Source organism: Mya arenaria, chromosome 17, assembly GCF_026914265.1.
Source record: "Mya arenaria isolate MELC-2E11 chromosome 17, ASM2691426v1".
NCBI classification, from domain to species: domain Eukaryota; kingdom Metazoa; phylum Mollusca; class Bivalvia; order Myida; family Myidae; genus Mya; species Mya arenaria.
This window is the reverse complement of record NC_069138.1, coordinates 20795106-20819177: the sequence shown is the minus strand read 5'-3', so window position 1 is coordinate 20819177 and position 24072 is coordinate 20795106. Positions and strand designations below refer to the sequence as shown.

At 36.6% G+C, this 24072-nt stretch overlaps 1 protein-coding gene and 1 long non-coding RNA gene across 5 annotated transcripts in view; one reads left to right on the top strand and one right to left on the bottom strand.

The window, feature by feature from the left end:
* The first annotated feature begins 1691 nt into the window (after positions 1 to 1691).
* Positions 1692 to 10768, top strand: LOC128223126 (uncharacterized). The gene is made up of 3 exons (XR_008259299.1): positions 1692 to 1790; positions 8927 to 9043; positions 10640 to 10768. It is a non-coding gene; the product is annotated as an uncharacterized LOC128223126 (long non-coding RNA).
* A 2321-nt stretch (positions 10769 to 13089) lies between these two features.
* Positions 13090 to 24072, bottom strand: part of LOC128223955 (centrosome-associated protein 350-like) — a 99058-nt gene continuing 88075 nt past the window's right edge. For all 4 annotated transcript variants that reach the window (XM_052933475.1, XM_052933477.1, XM_052933479.1 and 1 more), the window contains 7 exons: positions 23380 to 23492; positions 22928 to 23056; positions 21919 to 22079; positions 21286 to 21481; positions 18975 to 20998; positions 18502 to 18598; positions 13090 to 17670 (listed from right to left, as the gene is read on the bottom strand). In XM_052933475.1, the coding sequence (XP_052789435.1) occupies positions 17009 to 17670; positions 18502 to 18598; positions 18975 to 20998; positions 21286 to 21481; positions 21919 to 22079; positions 22928 to 23056; positions 23380 to 23492 (3382 nt within the window). In that variant the 3' untranslated portion in view covers positions 13090 to 17008. The remainder of the gene's footprint in view (positions 17671 to 18501; positions 18599 to 18974; positions 20999 to 21285; positions 21482 to 21918; positions 22080 to 22927; positions 23057 to 23379; positions 23493 to 24072) is intronic.

Here is a 24072-nt window from a genome sequence, read left to right as displayed (position 1 = left end):
AGAGGTCACTGTGACACGCTGGCACTTGCGTATGAAGTCGCAGTGACTTGTTTGCATTGGCATAAGAGGTCACTGTGACACGTTGGCATTTGCGTGTAAAGTCACCGTGACGCGTTGGCATTTGCGTTAAAAGTAACCGTGACGCACTGGCATTTGCGTGTGAAGTCACCGTGACGCGTTGGCATTTGCATGTGAAGTCACCGTGACGCGTTGGCATTTGCGTGTGAAGTCACCGTGACGCATTGGTATTTGCGTGTGAAGTCACCGTGACGCACGTTGGCATTTGCGTGTGAAATCACTGTGATCCGTTGGCATTTGCGTGTGAAGTCACCGTGACGCACGTTGGCATTTCCGTGTGAAGTCACCGTGATGCATTGGCATTTGCGCGTGAAGTCACTGTGACGCACGTTGGCATTTGCGTGTGAAGTCACCGTGACACGCAAATGCCAATGCGTCACGGTGACTTTAAACGCAAATGCCAAAGCGTCACGGTGACTTCACACGCAAATGCCAACGCGTCACGGTGACATTACACGCAAATGCCAACGCGTCACGGGGTTTTTAAACGCAAATGACAACGCGTCACGGTGATTTCATGCGCATATGCCAACGTGCGTCACGGCGACTTCAAACGCAAGTGCCAGCGTGTCACAGTATCCTATTACGCCAATGCAAACAAGTCACGGCGACGTCACACGCAAATGCCAGCGTGTCACAGTGACCTCTTACGCAAATGCCAACAAGTCAAGGTGACTTCACACGCAAGTGCCAGAGTGTCACAGTGACCTCTTACGCCAATGCCAACGCGTCACGGTGACTTCACACGCAAATGCCAACGCATCACGGTGACTTCACACGCAAATGCCAGCGCGTGAGAGGACACCGTGACGCGTTGGCATTTGCGTGTGAAGTCACCGTGATGCGTTGGCATTTGCGTGTGAAGTCACCGTGATGCGTTGTCATTTGCGCGTGAAGTCACCGTGACTCGTTGGCATTTGCATGTGTAGTCACCGTGACGCGTTGTCATTTGCGCGTGAAGTCACCGTGACGCGTTGGCATTTGCGCGTGAAGTCACCGTGACGCGTTGGCATTTGCGTGTGAAGCCACCGTGATGCGTTGGCATTTGCGTGTGAATTCACCGTGACGCGTTGGCATTTGCTTGTGACGTCACAGTGACGCGTTGTCAATTGCGTGTAAAGTCACCGTGACGCGTTGTCATTTGCGTTTAAAGTCACCGTCACTTGTTGGCATTTGCGTGTGAAGTCACTCTAACGCGTTTGCACTCGGCTGTTATTGATGACTTGTGAATCATAGCAGTGGCACATTTAATGTCCTTCAGTTTCAGTGGAGTGTTACGGTTTTGAGCATTCTTCTTTTACATTAATTATTCTTTTGATGATCCCGAAACTGAAAACGTTCAGAGAGCAATCGTGGATTTGGGGCGGAGGAGACAGCGCTATTATCAAATGCTTCAACATCTCAAAATACCTTTTCGATTTGCAATTAGTAGCAGTTTTTATAAGGTGCACTTAATATACTCTTGTAAATTAGTTGGTCAGTCACGAAATGGGCTACATCTATGATGCGCTTGTCGTATGCCTTCCAGCACGGCTATATAGGTCAGTCACGCATGCGTCTGTAAAAATGGTTTACATCTATGATAAGCTAGCCGTATGCCGCCGAACTAGGCTACATAAAATGCCATGAGCATTGCGCCGACCAACACCTTTGTCTATTGCCAACTTACGGAGATATGAGATTCGTAATTGTTTTCGCGCTGACAGTATTAGGTGTACAATGTATTAGTAAGATATTGCTATCTTTAGTGTATTAGTAAGATACCACTATAATAAGTGTATTAGTAAGATATTACTTTCTCCGACCCCAGATAACTAGATCCAAATATTTGGCCATGCTGGAAATCGTTACATGTATCTTGCTAACAGGCAAAGATTAAAAAATATCCGTATGGAAGTACTTTTTTCACTACGCACAAAAGAGTTCCGGCGAGAAAATATATATTTTCTATATTTTGTTTAACTGAGGTAATAGAAAAAGCATTTACTATGACCGCGCGTGTAAGCTTGTAAGATTATAAGTATCTTCCATGGCCGAGAGTTTAAGATAGGTTCATCCCAACCAGAGCGCAGGGTGTTTTGCGGAAACGAGATTTACCGAGTTTCCACAGAACGTCATGCGCAAGGATTGGAAGAACCTATCTTACACGAGCGGCTATGGCAGATATATGCTTGTTCTCCCACCTCAGTTAAACAAAATAAAGTTAAAGAGTATTTTCGCTGAAACTCTTTTGTGCGTAGTGAAAATAATTTGCTTATAGATATGTGATAATTCATGGTTATCATGGATATGCGCGCAGTGATTCAGATTATGTAAATAGTCAAATCGTTCTTTAAATAGTTCTAATGAGAGTGCAGCATTATTTCTTGAATGCAGCTTGAAAACTTGAGTTTTGTTGCATTATATACTAGCATAAAGAGATAGACTCAGGCTATATAAGGAACAACTTTGTAATCGTCTTGTTCGCAGACGTCACCTAAGGACGGTCATATATTGCGGAACTATTGTGAACTATATCTATTAGTGATAAGATGAAATGCTCCCAAAAGAAAATGGAATTCTGTTAAGCTGGAGATTGAATTATTATGCATTAAAATGACTAGCTATATGTCGCTGATACCTATTTTACCTTGGATATTAATCTTATGTAAGTACATTCCTAGTTACATTCTACTTAAGATTAAACCTACCGTGAAAAGTAAATACAACATACTACATTCGAACTCTGTTATCTCGATGTCCTGGTAATGTCGAACTTGTTTTAGATTATTTTCGGTTTAGTTATTCATTTCTTTTTGTATTTTGGTTATATCGAATGTTCGTTATCTCGAAGAACTTCCAGAGGTCCCAACGACTTCGACATTAACATTGCGGATTTTTACTGCATTTACATATATCACGCCTCCAACATAAATGACGCAACGCCATTGGTCCAGGACTGGTCACGCGGTGACCCCATATTTTTCCATATTGGGTCAACAATTTTCATACTACCAATATGGCGTCTATTTTCCGATTCCGATGAATATTCCGATGAATAAATGAAACATTTAAACATGTTATCAGGTTGTCGAAGTCAAATATACGTTAAGGGGTTAGTAGGTGACCCGATATGGGATATACGGGGCGCAGGGAACCATATTAATAAGTATGATAACAATTACAGTTTCCTTTGCCCCGTATATCCCATATCGGGTCACCTACTAACCCCATAACTTATAACGTTTTCCCAATTTTTATTAACATACACAACATATATATCGCCTATGCCTTATAACGTATATAGTGATATGAATCTACAACTTAAAATGAAACAACAACACAATGGGTAGATTGTTCAGGACATTGTCAAAGTTCAAACCTTTTGTTGTTAACTTTCAAAATCATTAATTCTCTAGAAGTTTAATGGATACACCTATGACCTGCGGTATTTTAACAAACTATTAGAAATCTGTTTCAGCTGTTCTGGACTGATTCAAATAGTTCATGTTTAGAAAATAACGATAATGTCGTTGATGACGTTGATAACTTTAAGAAAGTTGACCCTATATAATTTAGAATACAACATACATTCCCAGCCAATGGTATTGCAGATAGGCATTCAGTAAGAATTACACTTAATCATTAAGAAATTCATCTTTCGCGGGTGTTTAAAGATCCGCCTACTGCCAATCATCCGATACACAGTCCCTGTTTCAGATTTTGCGTTTACAATGTGTCAGCCAATAAGTTTGGAGTCTAAGTCAGTTCTAGATGACCTGAAATAAGGTTTTAATGATTAGCATTTTTAAAACATAAAACGTGTTCGCTATTTGTTACTATTTGTTATTGTATTACTATTGTTGAAGTATTTGCGTACGCCTATACTCTTGTAATGAACTAAATAAAAAACCAAGTAAACTTAAGAATGTACAACATTACGTACCTCTTAAAGCTGCACTCTCACAGATTTACTTTTTTTCTTTTGTTTTGGAATGAAACCAATTTTTGCATTGATGTCTGGAAACCAGTCATATTAGATTGCTGACAAAGAAGCAGATCGCAGTTTTCATATTTAGGTTTGAAAATTGACGTTTTGTGGCTAAAAGCGTTACTAAGAAAAATGAAAGTTTTGCGAAACAATTGAGATCTGTTCTATTGTGAGTTATCGTTTATGATTGAATTGAAAGCACTGATGCTAAAATGTGCTGATTCTGAGACAAAAAATAGAAGAAAGAAGAAAAAATCAAAACTGTCAATCTGTGATAGTGCAGCTTTAATATAAAATAAATCAACAACTCTCGTCTGACTATTCAATGTACGAATCGCACAGTTACAAAATTCAAAGGATACATTTACACCAAATATGTAACAAAATATCAGCTATGGACATTATAAAGCAAATTTAATTGATCTTTGACATATATTTTTAATATATTGCGACCGAAATCTATTTCACCGAGTGAAAACAAAACAAAAAGCAATACAGTCAAATCCCGTTGGCTCGAACTCCAAGGAACCGGCGAACATATCACCAGCCTCGGAAATGCTTAGCTTTAGTATAAAGAAAGCGGTCCTTCACACCCAGTTCGAGCCAACGAGGAATTCGAGCTATGCGAGGTCGAGCCGCCAACGGGGTTCGACTGTATTTTTACCAATTTCACTCGCCAAGAAACAAATTCCATGATCATGATTGAAGTAAACTTAGAAATACAAATTATAACGCCAAAATTCAACATCTTTTCTGTTTCTTTTAAGAAAAAATGGTGTTTACGTAAGAGTCTCGTGATAAGCATAATATGACGTCATTTCAGATAGTTTTGAACCGGAAGAGAAAAAGATACGCTACCTATATTAAGGAATACGGGAACCAAAAAATGTAAGATGGTGGAAAATGTCAAATGAAAATGACAAGATATATTAACAAAAAGCATAGAATAAATACATGCTCTGGTGCTTATTCGCATCTCTGGAAAAAAAACAAGTGTATGTAAAGGTAACTTACTGGAGACAGATTCGTAACTAAGTTAAACTTAAACACTGTCGAATCTACAACATAAAATTTACATAATGACGATTGGAGTTGTATGTACTAGGCATCAAATACTCAGTCATCTACGAACTTTGAAAGTGATTTTCAAACCACACCGCATAAGCAAGACACCGGTAAAACGGGGAGTGTAAAGAGTTTTACCTATCAATACAGTCAATGAACACACTTAATCAATCTGCTTTTTTCATTGCATAAGTTTTTTCTGTGCTCCCGAAATATTTCTTTACAAGATGTATTCATACAATTAAAAGTGTTTGATTTGAAACATGTGGATATTATAGGTTCTACAACAGTAGCTCAAGAGGTGTGTGAGGATCTGGACTCCGACTGTGCCACCTATGGTTCAGACTATATCTGTGTAGGGGAATATGTCGCCTGGTCAGCCATACATTGTAGGAAGTTTTGTGGAATATGCTCAGGTATATTTTATTTGATCTTGTTTTATGATTGTTATGTTATTTGTGTGTATCAAGTGTTCTGACTATATCTGCATGGTACGAGATCTGCCAGTACCATGCAGATATAGTCAGAACACCTGTCTCGTACCACGCAGATATAGTCAGAACACCTGTCTCGTACCATGCAGATATAGTCAGAACACCTGTCTCGTACCACGCAGATATAGTCAGAACACCTGTCTCGTACCACGCAGATATAGTCAGAACACCTGTCTCGTACCACGCAGATATAGTCAGAACACCTGTCTCGTACCACGCAGATATAGTCAGAACACCTGTCTCGTACCACGCAGATATAGTCAGAACACCTGTCTCGTACCACGCAGATATAGTCAGAACACCTGTCTCGTACCACGCAGATATAGTCAGAACACCAGTCTCGTACCACGCAGATATAGTCAGAACACCTGTCTCGTACCATGCAGATATAGTCAGAACACCTGTCTCGTACCATGCAGATATAGTCAGAACACCTGTCTCGTACCATGCAGATATAGTCAGAACAGCTGTCTCGTACCATGCAGATATAGACAGAACACCTGTCTCGTACCATGTTCTGACTATATCTGCGTGGTACGAGACAGTTGTTCTGACTATATCTGCATGGTACGAGACAGCTGTTCTGACTATATTGATATCTGACGGAATAATGTTGTTGGCGATGCATAAATATTAGACGTGTTCAATAAGCATTTTACTGACGTATCCGATTGTATCAGTAAATCAGTGTTCGATGAAACACAGTTTTCAAAACTTGGTACTAAATTAAATAGTTTGCTAAAGGGTCAGTACTTTGATATATCTTACATCACCCCATTAGAGGTAAAAATGTATATTGATAAGCTTAATACGGCGAAAGCTACAGGATTAGATGGAATAGGGCCTAATATACTAAAACAATGTGGTGATTGTATTGTTATACCTCTAACGTCCATTATAAATAATAGCATACGGCTAGGAATATTCCAAGACTCATTTAAAGAGGCTAAGGTTTTGCCTATACATAAATCTTCTGGTCGCAATGATCCAAATAATTATAGACCAATTTCTATCCTTCCAACACTGTCAAAGGTGTTTGAACGGCATATGGCAGATCAAATCAAAACATTTTTAAAAAATACGAATATCATACATGAATTTCAATCTGGGTTTCGAGAAAATCATTCTTGTCACACAGCGTTGATAAGAATAATTGATGATTGGATTGATAGAATTGTTTTATCTCAGTCCATGGGAAAAATATAAATTTCCAGCATGGCTAAATTTTTGGATCTACTTATCTGAGGTGGAATAAATGTTCATCCCAACCCTCGCGCAGTGTATTTTACGGTAAACCTCATTTTCGCAAAAAAAACAAACATCTACGCTCGGGTTGAGATGAATCTAACATGTGCACTCCCGTTCATGGACGATATTTATATTTTTTAGCCTATTAGTAAGATATATAACTACATATACTATTTATACTATATGTAGTGTATAACTAAGATGGTACTATCTTTAACCTTAATATATAATTTAGCCGAAAAAAAGGAAACTTTGTCTTAAACGAAATTTGTCGCAAATAACGTAAAGCCGTTCCATGATGTTCACCTTACTATTTGAGACAAATAAATATATATAACTGTTATATAGAGAGATACTCAATTCTTATAAATATTTTTCAGAATTCAGCCATCTTTAGAAATTGCTATTTCTATTGTGTTTTTTCCAGAACTTGTATATTTTGAAATGCACAGTTTCAATATTCCGCTTGTATAATATACTAAAGCAATGCAAACACCATAAATGATACTGCTTTAGGCCATACCAAATAGTTTCTACGTTAAGCGTCCGCGGACGGGTAGGTTTAGGGCTTCCAGATTTAAAAAAAACAACACACATTTAAATGTTCAACGATCTTGCCGAAATTTAATTTCCTTTTACTACATTGTTGGCATTTGATATCGGAAAATGCTGCATTCTGTGTGATTCCCATGATCAACACACTTAAGTTAAGTTTTGTTTGAACTCATTTTGCAGTAAAAATCTATCTAACAATTGAAAATGGTCCAGAATGGACTAGATAGGTTTTCGTAGTAAGAGTCGACGCTAAACATAAAACAAATTGGCATGGCCTTATCTCTTCTACTAAAATACTCATTTCACTTTCTGTCATGTTCACAATTTGTTTACCGTCATTGAAAAGGTAATATGATAATAAACTTATTATTAAATGAACATTCCCACTGTGTGTATACCACGTGATAAATTACGTCATTATTGTATGAAGACTTATATCAAAGATAACTTTTCATTTACCCCACCATTTTAAATAAAACAAAGGGCAGTCTATGCCGCTTAAAGAGCCACCACGCCTTCATCTTATTACCGGAGTTTTATAAGGTGATTAGTTTCATCAAATATTTCGACAAACCTGTTTCCAAAATATTGTTTTGACAGTGCTTCGTCAGACGACCGTATTGTTAAAAGGTTTGTCGAAGTGTTTAAAGAATCTACACTCTCAATCAAACTTTGGTAAAAGGCCGAAGGCAGGGCTCCGTAAGGGGCATAGACTACGCTATGTTTCATTTAAAATGCTGAAGAAATAGAAAAGTTATCATTGTTTAAAGTCTTCATTCGAAGCAAAACATTGCCTTCCGGCGTAACATTTATGACGCAATTTATCACGTGGTATACACACACTGATTCCTGTGTGTATACCTTTTAAATTCAAACAATCCGAGTCACATGAAACTTTAGCAAAAGCGTTGGTGTTTCAAAACTCTCCGAGGGTCAAATAATCAGAGTCACCTGAAACTCACCTAGCACCGTGCTCAGTATAATTGCTCGTAATTGTGTAATGTTCCCGGAATCATGTAGTCCGGAGCCCGGAAAATAAACATTTCTGTTTTAGTGAAATTTATAAAGTATTTTATTTTCGCTTTATCGCTATTACTTTTTTAGGTTGATTTCGTGTATTTAATACTGATGTTATGGTTTTAGTATTAAATGTCTAAATTTAGCTAGTAAATCATAAATTGATACGAAAGAAGTTATATTCTTAATGGTTTTGTATGCTGGTCTTGTTTGAAGTTATAGCATAGGTGTTGTAGTGTTTCTGTTTGTGCGTTCTTGGTTTTGGGATAATTGAACATTGATTCCGGAACCATAATAATTATTTCCAATCATTTGGTTTTGTAAGCAATCATTGTTAATCACGTGTATATATTACTAAGTTCATACTTAATTTTTGGGACAATGCAGTCCGAGAATAGGTTTGTAGTTTAAGGTAGCGTGTCCGAGCTAGCTAGGGAAGAAACGTTACAATTGCACACACATCATGTTAATCTAGTGTTTATTCTACACTATCAAACAGCTCTCGTGCTAAGCTGTGACGCCGAGTGTCACCATGACGACGTATCCACGTGTTCTCTGAGCTGTCCTAATGGGCAGATAACCGGATGTGTGCATAGCCAGTGCCAGTGTGTTTCGAGTAAGTGATAACTTTGAAACAGTATAATGAATGTAAGGAGAGTAAAAACACTTGGGGATGGTCGCCAATTATGTAATATTTATAAATTAATTATGTATATAAAGGAGTCTTTTTATATGCGATTCAATATGAAACCAATAGGCATAAAGTTCCATTAAGTTCATTCAAGAATAATATCAGGAATCCATTTTGATAATACATACTCGTTTGATCTGTTTTCAACACTTGTCGTTTTTTATTGTCCGAATACTTCAGTCCGGAATTCGGTTAACATCGAGTTAAATTGTGGAATCTAATTTCATGCTTTTCTGTGTTCTTAAACTATTTTTGTTTTCAATTGGTTAAAATATTAAAGTTAACACTGTTTGTAATATAAGATGTCGTTCACAGGTAACGTGTAAGTTATTCTAAAAAAATAAAATATCATGTGAAATTTCTGGCGCTCCGTGAAAGACATAAAACAACACCTTACCAGGTATAGAACTAGATTATCTATATCCGCGGTTGTTTCCCTGGAACGTGATTTTGATTCTGACATTTAAGCATTTTTCTATTTCGAAGTATATTTTTTTTAATTAATACGGCGATATGTAAACCAATAGCGTTTGTTCACTCGCCCATAATTGAAATATAGTCTTCAATGTGAGTTCGTGGATACTGATTGCTTTCGAATATTAAACTGCGTACATGTAGTTTTCAAATTTCGGTGCAAAGTCCGGCTAAAATCGGTATCTTCGAGCGGAGATTCAAATTAAAATCAACATGGCGTCGTAAACCATCGATGCAAAAATGAGCAAGAGACATAGGAAATATATATTTAACGATTCACATAATTTATTTATTGTGATTCCGAAAAGAAGATTTGACTGTGTTGCCAAACAGGCGACCCCAAACATGGCAGTAGGAGCCTAGAGTGACCGATTTTAAAGGCCTAGTTTAAGCCTTCTATAAGTGACCCCCCCCCCCCAAAAAAAAAAAAAAAAAAAAAAAAAAACAACAACAAAAAAAACAAAAAAAAAACAACGTGTATTTGTACACAACCTCTGTTAATTGATCTTAATCTTATTGCCTCATTGTCTTATCAGATCTTCAGTATCTGCAGTTTTCGATATATTATAATAATGGACCCTTAATGGCCCAGAGCCAATAAACCAAACACAGGGAATTGGCCCCTACTGTGACACCAGTGCGATTAGCAGGAGATGCACAGCAGGGGATTATCATGCCAAACATTCCTTAAACTAGGCCTTTAAGATCAATATTAACAGAGGTTGTGTACTACACAGATTTTAATGATGATATCCTTGGCCAAAATTAATCATTCTATTTCAAGTTCGTTTAGTTGACATTCTGGTCAGGGATTGCATCATTAAAATAAAAGCAAATCTAAAGTATTCACACGTGTAGAAACAAGAAATAGCAGTATAGGCAAAGGAATATTTTAATATAGTTTCTGTCAAAAAAAGTTATTTATATATTAACGTCACTTTTTGTGTGTTTACATCGGTTGAGATCCGTGGATACTCTTGTGAGAACCCCTTTAAGTTACGTGATTCCTCATCTGATGTATTGACGTGAACGTGTCTTTTATTACAGCATGCGCACAGGCAGGGGACTGCAGTTCGTTTGGCGAATGCAAACACGGCTGGGAATGCATAAACGGTGGATGTATTTGTGATTAACCAATTGGTGTATCGATACATTAAAATAAAGTATCATACTGTTTCTTAGTTTTTGCAAACAACAATAAATTGTAATCCTACTCTCAGATGTAACTTACTCAAGGTTGTATGCCTATCTGTTGGTCCAAGGTTACATATATTCATGATGGCATACCATACCTTCCCATGAAGTTTGGGAATATTGATCTAAATCATTTTAAAAGAGCGAAGTATTTACATAGAAATGATCAGTCACTGCATGATCTAGTGGATCAAATCGTCTCTAGGCCTAAGCGTTTATTAGTTATTTATTCGAGACAGATTTTCAGCTTAAGGTAATCACAATCTTGACCTTTGACCCCCTGACCTTAACAGTGTAATCTGATAGTCATTACCAACCTTCATACAAAGTTTAAAATTTCTCAGCCTAAGCATCAGTTGTTGATGGGAAGACATATTTTCAGCTCAATGTCCCCATGACCTTGAGCATAGGCCAACTGACCCCAAATCAATAGCAGTGCTCCAGCTAGCCCGTTTTTCAATGGCGCAGCGCCCGTGCCCCTTTTCTGACCGCCCTGCCCCTTTTTTGAGTAGTGCCCTTTTCACAAATGCTTTAATAGCATCAATTATCCCGTAAGTGCCCTTTTTACTATTGAAATCATTGTAAAAGATTGGCAGCCCTTAATCCGCTGTCATAATTGAGACAAATTACGTAATACTTATGACAATTCAGTGTTCCCGCTAGGTGTCACCATGCCCACATTGACTGCTTAAATTATGCCGCACTGCGCTTTCAGCTTCTCATGTGCCTTGTCCAAGTCATATGACAGCTAATTGTGTATATGTGTAGTGAGCAGACGACCTGTGTATTCATAATCGGTCATCTTTTAATCCAATAATTAAGAAGAGCCAAATAGGGAAACATCTGCAGGAGGCGGAGCTATTGAATGTCAGCCAATCAGAATATACATTGAGAATTCGTCCATTCAATGATGAAAGTTCGTAAAATGCGATAGAAAATGCGAAGGGATGGTGAAAAATGTTGTCAAGCACAATTAAATCTTATAAAATAATTGTTAATTATATTGTACAGACGAGACATTTAAACATTGTTGATTTGAAGCAGACGGTCACTGCCGAATTAAACATAACAAAGGTGGCGCTAACACAATCAAATACGTCACTTTTTCAGTAAATGTTTTGAAAGCTTATTTGTAAAATATTCATGATGAAAATTTCTTTGTTTCCTACAAATATATGTTGATGCGTTATGTAGCTATTACCTATCATGGATACGATCATGTCAAAAATCGCCGAAACCGCCATTTTGTCAGAACGAATTTCGGAGTTAATTTATCAATGTTCTATGTTTTATAAGTGATTTTTAAGCAAGGGCAGTGATTTTTATTGTCATTTTATTCTAAAACATTAGCATATTAAACATTATTTTACCAAAGACAATTAAATAACAGCCAGGCTGAATGTAACATTCGTACCCAATCCAGATCGTACCAAACTAAGATTCGTTTTTTTGTGTATTTATAAAAAAAAATATTTGATTGCTTCAAATTTTAACTGTCTTTGTTTTTTTCTTCATTTTACATGGGTTTTTTTTGAGAAATATGTGACATTGCACTAAAGAAGATTCCAGACAAGTACAATCATACTACCACAGACAAAAAGACAAATTTTAATTTTGATATTCAAATACACCCTTCTAAATTTTGAGAAATAAACACCATTTTGTTCAAGTCTGGAAATCATGGAAAATGATTTAAATTGAGTATGGTATGAAAACAAAACAAATTCTAGGGGGAGACCCCCCCCCCCCCCAAAAAAAAAAAACACAAAAAAAAACAACTTGACAGGGGTGGACCCCTCCCCCAATTGCCCCTACACGACTCATGTAGCTTGCCCTTTTCAAAACTCCACCCTGCCCTTTTCAAATCATGGCTGGAGCACTGAATAGGGTTGCTCCGCTGGTCATTATCAACCTGCCTACTAAGATTGAAATCCCTGGACCTTAGTAATTCATTAATAATTGATCAGAATACAAATTTCAGCTTGGTGTCACAACGGCCTTGACCTTTGGCCTCAAAATCAACAGGGTTTACCTGCTGGTTATTACCAACCTGCTAATCATGTTCGAGGTCTAAGGGCCAGTGTTCTTCAGTTACTGATCAGAAACCCTGGAGATGGACACGGCCGGAGGCAGTAACACTTCTGGTTCATGTGATTTTTTACTTCTTTTAAAAAGCCACTAAAACGTGTAGGTAGTGTCCTATCTCTAATGGACACAACCCCTAAACACAGCGATGTTCGCTCGGATAGACTGTACAATTACTGAATATCGTTCTTAGAGGGCAACAAAATAACAAGACCTCATCATTGTTAGTTTTTATTACTTAGCATCAATATTAAGCCAGTATAACAGTGCTTATCAATCTTAAACAAACATTGAAATGCATTGTGCATATACCTTGATTGGACAAGAAGATGTCAATATCTATGATGGGCCAAAATGTAAAGAACTTGAATAATTGTATTGTTTTTCTTATACAGCTAATCAAAAACATTGAATGATGTAATATACTAGCAGAATAAAATCATGGTGCTTGCAAAATCGCATAATTTCTTTCTAAAACTCAAGAAAGAAGCAACTTACTGGATAGTGTTCACACACAAACATTATTGATCTTGGAGGATTATGCAAGTTTAAGAAATGCATTGCACTGTAATACTGGCTGGATGTATATAACACAGCCTCCAATATCTATTTAAGGCTTGCATAGTAGAAAACTATTTCTCTTGTTACCTTCCATTTCTGTCCACTAACAGATCAAAAATATAAAAAAATGGCACATAAAAACTACCTATATGCCTGTCTGTGCTTACAGAATATTTTATACAAGTTATACAAAAACAGTACAAATAAATAAAAAATAATATTATTCATTATATATATATATATAGATAAATATATATACATACAGTCAAGCCTTTAAGTATTTATGTAACACTAAGTCAAAGTCCAAATATCATAACTATGTATGCTTATTAAATTTTAATGCTATGGATATCGTAATGCAAAATTAGCAAACAAGGCAAAATATAATAACTAATTATGATATTTTAGCATCATCTTTGATAAAATGGTTCACTAAAACAAACACAACCACAGCATCAGGGGTTCTCATAGTGGGCAGTCAATACGGGAAAATAGCTAAAAAGAGGAAATCATGCCAAAAGCAGCATAAAGATTTTGTTAAAGAAGCTAAGGTTGGTCTTGAAATTGTCATTTATATTAATTTCAAGGTACTTCCTATTCTTTGTGATGTAAATGTTCATGCATAAAACAATTTTTAGGACTGCACAACAGTTGGAAGTTAAAAACTTTCAATCCTGGTTTCAGAATAAGGCCACACTAAATCTTTTCTATTTTCAGCGTAATCAGTGCACAGCCTTAGGTATTGGGCTTCGGGATAAAAAAAACAACACATTTTTATATGATCAATAATCTTGCTGAATATTTTTAATTTCCCTTTACTGTAATTACTTTACTACAGAACACAGGTAAAAACAACATGCTTTCTACTTTGTGTTCTTTGCATTTGCTATCAGAATATGACGCATTCTGTGTGCTTCTAATGATCAACACACTTAAATACAAGTTTCATTTGAAATCATGGACTTCAGAGGCCCTGGTGTCTATATTCTACAAAGCATATCACTCATTTATTAAAAAAAAAATGTAGGGAGACAGGTTATTTGTCTTTTAAGGATAGCTAGATAAGTTTTCAAACTAAGGGCATACATGAAACATAAATTCAATTTTGTATTGCCTGAATGAAGAACCCCTGTAGCATACTGTGCATGTTCCTAAACTTCAGAAAGAAAGAAACAAATAATATGTATTAAGACATGCATATGCTCATATCATTCAGACATATGCAATATTTCGCAATAATTAAATGCCGAAGACTATTCACGCCATCACTCTATCAAGTAAATGGTTACCAAATATCGAATCGCCAATGACAATAACAATCCAGTAACAAGTATCAGAGATATTTTACCTTTCAAAGGCAACATAGCATTAGCAAAAAATGACAAAAATTCCAAGAACAATTGATATGAGAAATAATCATACATAATACACAAACTGTTGGACGGAATGTTTGTTAAATTACCTGAATAATGAAAAATATTGGTATATAATCAAATGTAAATCTAACAAAAGACTAAATATTAAGTTCAAAGGAATAGAATTGATCAGAGATTTCAAATCATAAGACAAATATGTATATGAACATTGAATAAAAGAAGTTTAAAAAAGATATACTCAGATCTAAGTAATCAAGCAAATAAATAAAGAAGTTCTAAAAATGCTGCAGTCAAATCCCAGAAAGCCTTAAACTTTCAATAACATTTCCCTAAATCTTAGGCACTTTTGAAACAAAACATTTCAAGTTACTTAGGGGTTGAATATCATAAGCTTGTCTGTTCTAAGCTTTTTGTTCCAAATTATACAATGTTCAAAGGTATTAAGGGTCGAATACCTTAAGCAAATCTATTTTATGCTTTTTGTTTCAAAGAACATACGACATTTTAAGGTACCAAGGATCTAAAACCTTAAGCGCATCTTTGTATGTTTTTTATTAAAAGATTCATACTCTTTAAAGGGTCTAAAACAATTTATCCATATTTGTTGTATTCTTATTGTTTCAAAGAATATTTTTTGAGGTACCAGGGTTCCAATGCTTGTATTCTGTAATATTATTTTTACCAAATGTTCAACTCATTTTCTCCAAAGCAAAACACAGTTAACTCTTCTGAGATTTCGATATGATGCAGGATGCAGTTAAACTTACATGATCTTTGTTAGAATATTGAACTTGTCAGTAAAAACGATCATTTTTGATAACAAAAGGTCTTGATACAAAACAAAACTGAAAATTTAAATGAAAAAACAAAAAGGGCACCTTTCATTCTTGGGGTATGAATTAGATAATGCAAAAAAGAAAGATGACTGAAATAAGCTACGCAATAGAATTTCATGATTTTTCTAAAAGCAAAAATTTACAATACAGACATCCATGAGGATTATCATTCCATTTCGACAGACTGACAAGACTTTCCGAGAGAAAGAAAGGTACAGGATTCAGCCTCACAGATTTTCAAAACAGTGGCATTAAGCCACAATACACACACTAAGTTAAGTCTGAAAAATAAATAAAACTCTGTATTTACAAGTTGGCAAAAATGGGTCATTATTAGCATTATTTTAAATCCACACTTAATCTACTTACCATGCACATATTTGACAAAAATCTATATTACAAAAACAGAATTACTAGTATATTATACACTGGCAAATATTCACTTGTAAATTAATAATCTATTATATATTTCATCTTACCAAAAATGAGTCTGTCAAGTGCAGAAAACATTGTACCTAAATCTACTTGCAATGAAAAATCTATTTTACAAATAACTTCTGTTGTTATTGAAAAAAAATATTATATACCAGATAGGTAATCTATAATTTCAGGATTAAAAAGCTGAACTGCCAATGGTTCACCAACATGACAAAAAATCAAAGAAAATTCAGGAAAAAGAAACAACAACAAAAAATATCACAGTTCTATGTAATCTAGAAGTTTATGCCTCTAAATAAGCACACCAAATTTCTATGCTAAATTTGATAGGACCATATAAATTCTGGTCCAATCTAGCTAATTTGGTCCCCTTTTCCGCAAAGTTTGCACTTAAATAAATAACAGATACACCATATCACTTCGTCTTCCTCTCTTCATGTATGTATCCATAGAGTAACAATAACATCTTTTAAATCCAGTGAGCATTACTATAAATTATATCCCTGCTGTATTATCAATACACAATCTGTGTACTTCAGATGATCTAGGTCCATAAATGCCACAACTCTAGTTTTCAGGTTTATGTATTGTCCCCGACATGAACTCCATTTAATGCTTTGTTCCGTGCATGAACTCACCTTTATTTGGTCCGGGCTTAAATTTACTTTTATTTGTCCCCGGCATGAACTAACTTCTATTAGTTCAAGGCATGAACTAATTTCTTTTTGTTTTCGGGCATGAACTTATTTCTGCTTGTTCCGAGCATAAATTAACTTTTATTTGTTCGGGCTGAACTAAAGTTTATTTGTTCTGGGTATTGACCCACGTATATGTCATATGCTAAGCAACAAAAGACAAGCACATACTTTCCCCCCATCTCTATCAACATAGTTCTCTTGGCACATTTATTCATTACCACAATTCCATCAGACTTCAGACTTTCGTTGCTCTTGCAAAATCTGCTTCTTGCGAAAAATCTTATTCATTGTTTGTACCGTATCATTCAGAAGACTATCAAACAATGTTTCCGTGAGCTGCATTTTCACTGCGAGCTCATCTTCATCATAATTAATCCATTCTGGCTCCTCCTCCCGTAATTCCTGAACCAGAATCGAGTCAACTAAATCCTTTTTCTTCCTTATTCCCCATTTGTTCTTCTCCATCCCCTTTTTAGCCCCATTAAGACCAAGAATGTCTACAACCGCTTTTTGCACCACAGGTTTCAGAATTTCAACCGTACTTGGTGGAGTTAATCCTCGATAAAACTTGTTCGCTTTCCGTTTTGGTTTATGCCAGGCTACAGGGGAATCATACTCCTCTTCCCGGTAAATATTTCGCATCACTTCTCCCGTTAAGTCAAACAAAAGTTTTTTGAACACACGACGACTGTTACTGATCAAGTCACTTCCTGTTTCTTCCTGCGTGTAAAATCCCTGCGAAGGTTGAAGATCGGTGAGCGATTCTCCGTATCTTCGTTGTTGCCAAAACTCATCAACTGCGTCACCAACGATTCCTGCCACTTCCTTTTCCTCGTGTGGAACGGCGTAAAATACCTCCTCAGCTAACTTCTTGTACTCCCTTGGAAGACCTGAAATAAGATTTTAATTTTTTAGAAAAATTGTTGACCTCATGATTTTCAATATTTCTCAATATGATTTAATTGAGACCTGAATTAAAAATTCCACGAAAGAGGATGTGTCACCAGGTTATAGGCTTAACCGATCATTGTCAAACAAAATGTTCACCATACTGACACCTTACACACTGTCTGGGATAGACACCAGATGGACACCTTACACACTGTCTGTTATAGACACCTTACACACTGTCTGGAATAGACACCTTACACACTGTCTGGAATAGCCAGACACCTTACACACTGTCTGGAATAGACACCTTACACACTGTCTGAAATAGACACCTTACACACTGTCTGGAATAGACACCTTACACACTGTCTGGAATAGACAACTTACACACTGTCTGGGATAGACATCAGATGGACACCTTACAGACTGTCTGGGATAGACACCTTACACACTGTCTGGAATAGACACCTTACACACTGTCTAGGATAGACACCAGATGGACACCTTACACACTGTCTGGGATAGACACCTTACACACTGTCTGGGAAAGACACCGGATAGACACCTTACACACTGTCTGGGATAGACACTGGATAGACACCTTACACACTGTCTGGGATAGACTCCTTACAAGATGTGGGATAGGATCTCAGACAACTTCCACTGTCTAGGATAGAATGCCCTAGTTTCTGGGATATGGTTCTGTATCCCTTTTCTTTGTATTACCGTAAGTCATCATCCTGACATCCCCCACAAATTTAAATACTACCATTTCAAAGCCTTATTTTAAAACTCCCAGTGTAAGCCAATCAGAGCCTACTATCTCTTACCTGCATCCTGTCCAGGGTAGGGTGGGGGGTCCTTTCTCTCAGGCCAGAAGTCGTCATCCTCAAATGTTCCACTCTCTTCGAGGGGCTTAAGGCTATCCTGCAAATACACAAGAAATGGCAGTTAGTTAACTATTTTTGAGGACTTGATTTGGACTCTTGATGAATTACAAAGATAACTGGGATTGAAATATAAGAGTTTCGAATGCATAAAGTAAAACCTTAATTTTCCTGCTTAGATTTACCAAAGTTACAGTCACAAATGAAATTAACTAAACTTTTTACAAAATTGACTTAAATCGATAAAATATTATGTTTAATTTTTAGAAATAATTTTTTTACTTCAATGACATTATTTATTATAATTTCAACTTCCTGGTCAGATACATTCCAGTTGTTATTCTGAAGTAACCCAAAAAAAATTATTAGCCCTTAGAATTTTTTTAATGAAAAACTCAATAAAACTAGTTTCTAACCTTAGGAGAATGCAGCCCCGGTACTGGTGACCCAGGTCTGGGTGGTCCCTCATGCTGGTCTGACCTATCTGGCTCATTAAGGACTCTTTCCAATTCACCTGGTCCCATTTCATCTTCAAATATTCCACTCTCTCTTGCATCTTCCTGGTCCTGGTCTCTTGCTCTACTGTCGTGATCTAACGGCTCTTCACCAATAAGGTCTAGGATATCTTTATCAAATTCATTTTCTTCTTCTTTTGTTAATTCTTGGACTTGACCTCTTTTTTTGTTATTTCGAATGTCTAGCATTTTATCAAAAGCCTCATTGACCATGTAATTAAGTGTATTGTCTGTACTGTGATCTACAGTGTTATCATTCACTTGTTGTGATGTAGGTCTTACATCAGCATCTGGGAGCTGATCAGATGTTTCTAAACGGAGGAAGTCTTCTAAGCCATCAATATCACCATTAGTTTCAGGATGTTCTTCAGCCATTGAAGTTGGTGGCGTTTTTGACTTTGGTTTTGGTGCAACTGGGGGACCCCTTTTTGTATTCCTATTTCCTAATGTCTGCATTTCATTTCTCAACAATTTATCCATCAACTGATCAGTAATTTTATCGGCCAGTTTTTCTTTATCAGCTTTAGCAGTTTCTTTATCCACTTGGACTTTAGCTGGTCTAGGTGATGGTTGGGGAGATTCCTCAAACAGTTCAACATTACTGGCAGCCTCATTCATAGCTTTAAGGAGTTCACCATCTTCTGTATTCACACTAGAGGTACTTTCAATACTGGCCCTGACATTAATATTATCATCTTCCACAATCTCATCATCAATAAAGTGCTGAATATCATGCCCAGGAACTATCAAACCATGTTTCTTCTTACAATTAAAATATCGCACTCCATCTTCAATTCCATCATGCCGTCCTACTGGTTCCTCTAATTCCACGCCCGCCCATATTCCGGGAGCAAATTGAACATTTCCTTTAAACAATAAAGTACCAAATGATCTTTCCCCAGTTGGTGCAGTTACTGAAACCCTATCTCCAATCTCAAAGTCTCCAAGCGGATCGAAGAAATTACTCAATCTAGAGCTCTCACTTTGACCTCCAGGGGTGTCTTCCCGTGGTGAAGGAATTGGAGTCAATTCTTCAGGAGTTCCAAGCAAATCATCAATGTCTAAAATATTCTTATCAGTAAACACCTTAGCCGGTTTCGTGGTGACCTTAGGTTCACTAACATCTTCAGCTTCTACAAAGCCAGGTTGGTCAGCGATAACTGATGGAGATTTATCAGATTCAGATGTTTCATGTTCAGTGTATGTAGAAGACCTTTCGCTTCTACCACTTGATGGTCTTGATGACCCTACAATGGAAGATTTCTCCATATCTCCATCGCTCTCAATTTCAAACTGTTCGCTGTACAAATCATGCTTGCTTTCTGAGTCCAGCTTTTCTTTACCTCCAATCTTCAGATCTAGTTGTTTCACAAATGGTTCTGATGCAGACATGGATGGCAAGTGTTCAGTGATCGCCTCTGAAATTTCAGTACCTGATCTTCCAGTCAATGGCTTCGATTCAATATCATCAGCAATTTCACTAAGCTCACTCTTATTAAAACTCAGCTTCAATTTATCCTCTTTTGTTGCCGTATTCAAATGATCTGTTGCAGTAAAGTCTTCAGTGTAATCATAACCCACAGAGTCATCAACAGTTGGTTCCCTTTCATGTTTCTCAGACACATCATAGATGTCCTCTTTAACAGCAGACTTAAGATCAATCATAATTTCAGACTTATCTTCAGAAGCCTCAGAAGCAGCAGATATTAGTTCTTCATCTACTTCTTCTTCAATGTCTTCAGTTTTATCGATATCACTGACCAAATCTTTAATGCTCTGGACTTTCTCCTTATAGCTTGATTCAGATTGTTCCGACCTGGTGGTTATTGATTCACTGCCCTCGGAAATTCGATCCAAGGATTTTTGAGACTTGACTGGGGTAGTTTGCAAAGTGGGAGAAGCTTTAGGCGGGGTCTGCTTGGACTCTGAAAAAGTATTTTGATGTATTTGTACACTGTATAGAAACTGATGACTGCAAGAATTTAATAGAATTTGCCGAGCGACAGCATTAAGCTATTTTCAAAACTGAAACTCATTCCAACAGGCCGTTACACCAAACAAAGAAATACACATCACATTTACACACATTTCTAACTGGTTATTTGTTATAAAAGTGATGAATAATGGTTTTTAAGAATTAAGAATCGAAGATTAAAGAGTCAGACAAATTTTCATGGTCCTTGAAATTTCATTATCAAACATATACACCTACCATCAACACTAGCGGGCGACACATGTGTGGAATCTGGCCCACTGCTATCCAGGTCAGGTCGCTGTTTTCTGGGTGTGGTTTTCGGGCTCACTTGGGGCTTCTTGATCTGTGGGCGTACGGCGGTGGGCGATGGCTGGTCTTGGGCAATCTCTCGCTTCAGTTCAACTTTAAGGGATTTTATCTGCTTGTCATACGACTGAAAAAGGAAAGGTTTAATGAAGTTATGAAAATTCATTCAAAGCTTTTTTGCGATGTATTAAAAGAAAAGTGGAATAATTCCTGATAAAGGCACAGTTTGAAAAGTTAGTTCATCAAAATATATTTTCACTGGTACTTTTTTTTCTTTTAGCTTCTTTTTGTGAAACAAACATAAATGTACAACACGGTTTTTGGAAAAATCAGTGACATCATTTAAGGTGTGACACCAATATTACAATCATATGCTTTATTTAGTTTTAATCATTACAGGCAAGTGAGTAAAACATGAAAATGCTACACCTCTCATTAAAAAAAGCTTTTGGTACTCACTCAGTTCAATACACTATGATCTTACACTGAAAAAACAATTATCCTCTATTTTTTTGCATCAACCTATATTGTTCCACTTTAACCAATCACTAGCTAGTTGAGTACCTCCAGCTGTTTCTTCAATGTTTCCTCCTTTGTTTTCAGGTCCTCCTTCTTGCGTTTCTTTCTCTCTATTTTCAGCCTCTCTGCCTCCGATTTACGCTTCTTTAGCTCCTCATTTAATGCTCGGATACGCCCCTCGAAATCACTCAACTCTGATGTGGACTCTGAAATAACAGGATAAGGTTATTATAGGAGTGAATATTAGTATGTAACTTTGTGGCCTATTGTCTAATCTTCTATCTGCTAGAAAAGTGTATGTCACCACCTAATTTACTAGTTTCTAGAGTCCACAGATTTCATATCAGGTTTTCTGGCTTGGTGGCATATTAAAGCATCTGATCCTAAAATGATAGTTCTATAACAGCTCAAATGGCCATAATTCAGGGATGTGATTGTCTGGAAGTTGAAGGGCTGAAACCATTTCAGTTATGGATTCTGGGGGCACATTAGGCCCCGAATGGGTTCAAGGGGGGTGAGGCACCCTGCTGCAGAAGCAAAACTAGGTTTTAGAAGCCCTTTTGAGGGCTCTCCTGGCTTCAAATTTGAAACAAACTTGAGATTCCTTACTGACAACAAATAAAGTTACAACCAAAAGCTAGCAGTCTACTTCTTCAATCAGTTCTTTTATTTATCTTTTCGGTCATTAGAGCCATAAAACCCGGACAAATCTCATTCCTGTTAAGTCACATTTGGATTCCTGGTGACACCATATAATTCTGGTGGTATTTTTGCCTTTTATTTTAACTGAAATTGCACATGAAATCACCTATTTTGCAAAAAAATCAAGACAAAAAAAGTTTGTAAGCTCAACATAATTTTTTTTGTCTATTTTTTACATTTTGTTTTTCTGCGCATAAAACTCTTATTGAATAATACCAAAATTATCTGGTGTCAGGCATTCTCCTTTTTGTGAATAAAATAATTCTATATTTAAGTCAGGGAGGACAAAATGACAAGCACATAAAAAGCCCTGTCCGAAAGTTTCATATTTAAAAAATATCACTACACTCACTTGTGTCAGAGAAAGAGTCCTCAGATTCGCTTTCAGAATTTCTGCTGGCATGTGTTCGTAGTTTAGTTCTTGGAGACCGGGGAGAGGACAGACTCATCTTCTTCAGACTGTCTAGCGGGGAACGATTTCCTATAATGAGAGTGTTCTGTTAGTTAGTATCAGTGTAAGAGTCCCATTTGTAGGGCAAGAAATTTGTTTTTGGAGAATTTGCGTTATTTACAACTTTCAAATAGAAGGTCAAAGAACTGCATAATTCCTAGTTATAAAAAAAAATTAGTTGAAATAAAATTAAAATAAAGGTGTGACAAAAACGTTTATAGCTGAAATTCAGCTATTTTGTGAAACCCCAAGTTGTGACATAGGTCTTGTCTGGTCAACAAGGGATATTACAGTTAAGATATTTCAGGGTTATAGCCAAGTTGATACTATATTTACAGAAACTATGTTCATACCTTTCTTGTTATTGTTCCTGCTCGTTGTCTTGGTGTGGGTGGTTGTGACGGTGTCCTCGAAAGTCTCGTTACCGTAGCTGTTGGTCATCGTGTCATCACTGGACTCATTTGTCCTGTAAAACAAAAGTATAACATGTTTACCAATATCTCACAAGAAAAATTATGCATATAGCAAGTAAGCACAAACAAATTTAATTGAAAACAAGTGAATACTCAGTATTAAAACTGATACTAGTCGCTTATACAGGTGCATACATGAAGTTTTACAGATATGTTATCAGTATTGAGATATTCTAAGAATTAAGTAACACTTTTTTCTTGAAACAATTTTGTTTGTTTTTCATATTATGGACTTGAAATGATTCTTTTTTACCTAACAATTCAATAATATTTGCTAATTCCATCCCAGTCCCATAAAACAACAGTAAAATCTTTAACGTATTTTGTTAAATGACCCTGTAGCAGTTGCATTTTTTTTGTAAATATTTCTTCTGTTTATTTCAAAGCTCCTCTACACACTTCTTGTGATCACTGCCTACAGAATGAATAGCTGAGCATTCACTTATGTAGAAGTGAATGCTGACTACCTACAGCACAGAATTTCGTATCTTCAAAACAATTAGATTTTCTGCATTTATTTATTATACATGTAATTATGGTTAAGATCGGCTATAAGCAACAACCCCATGGTCC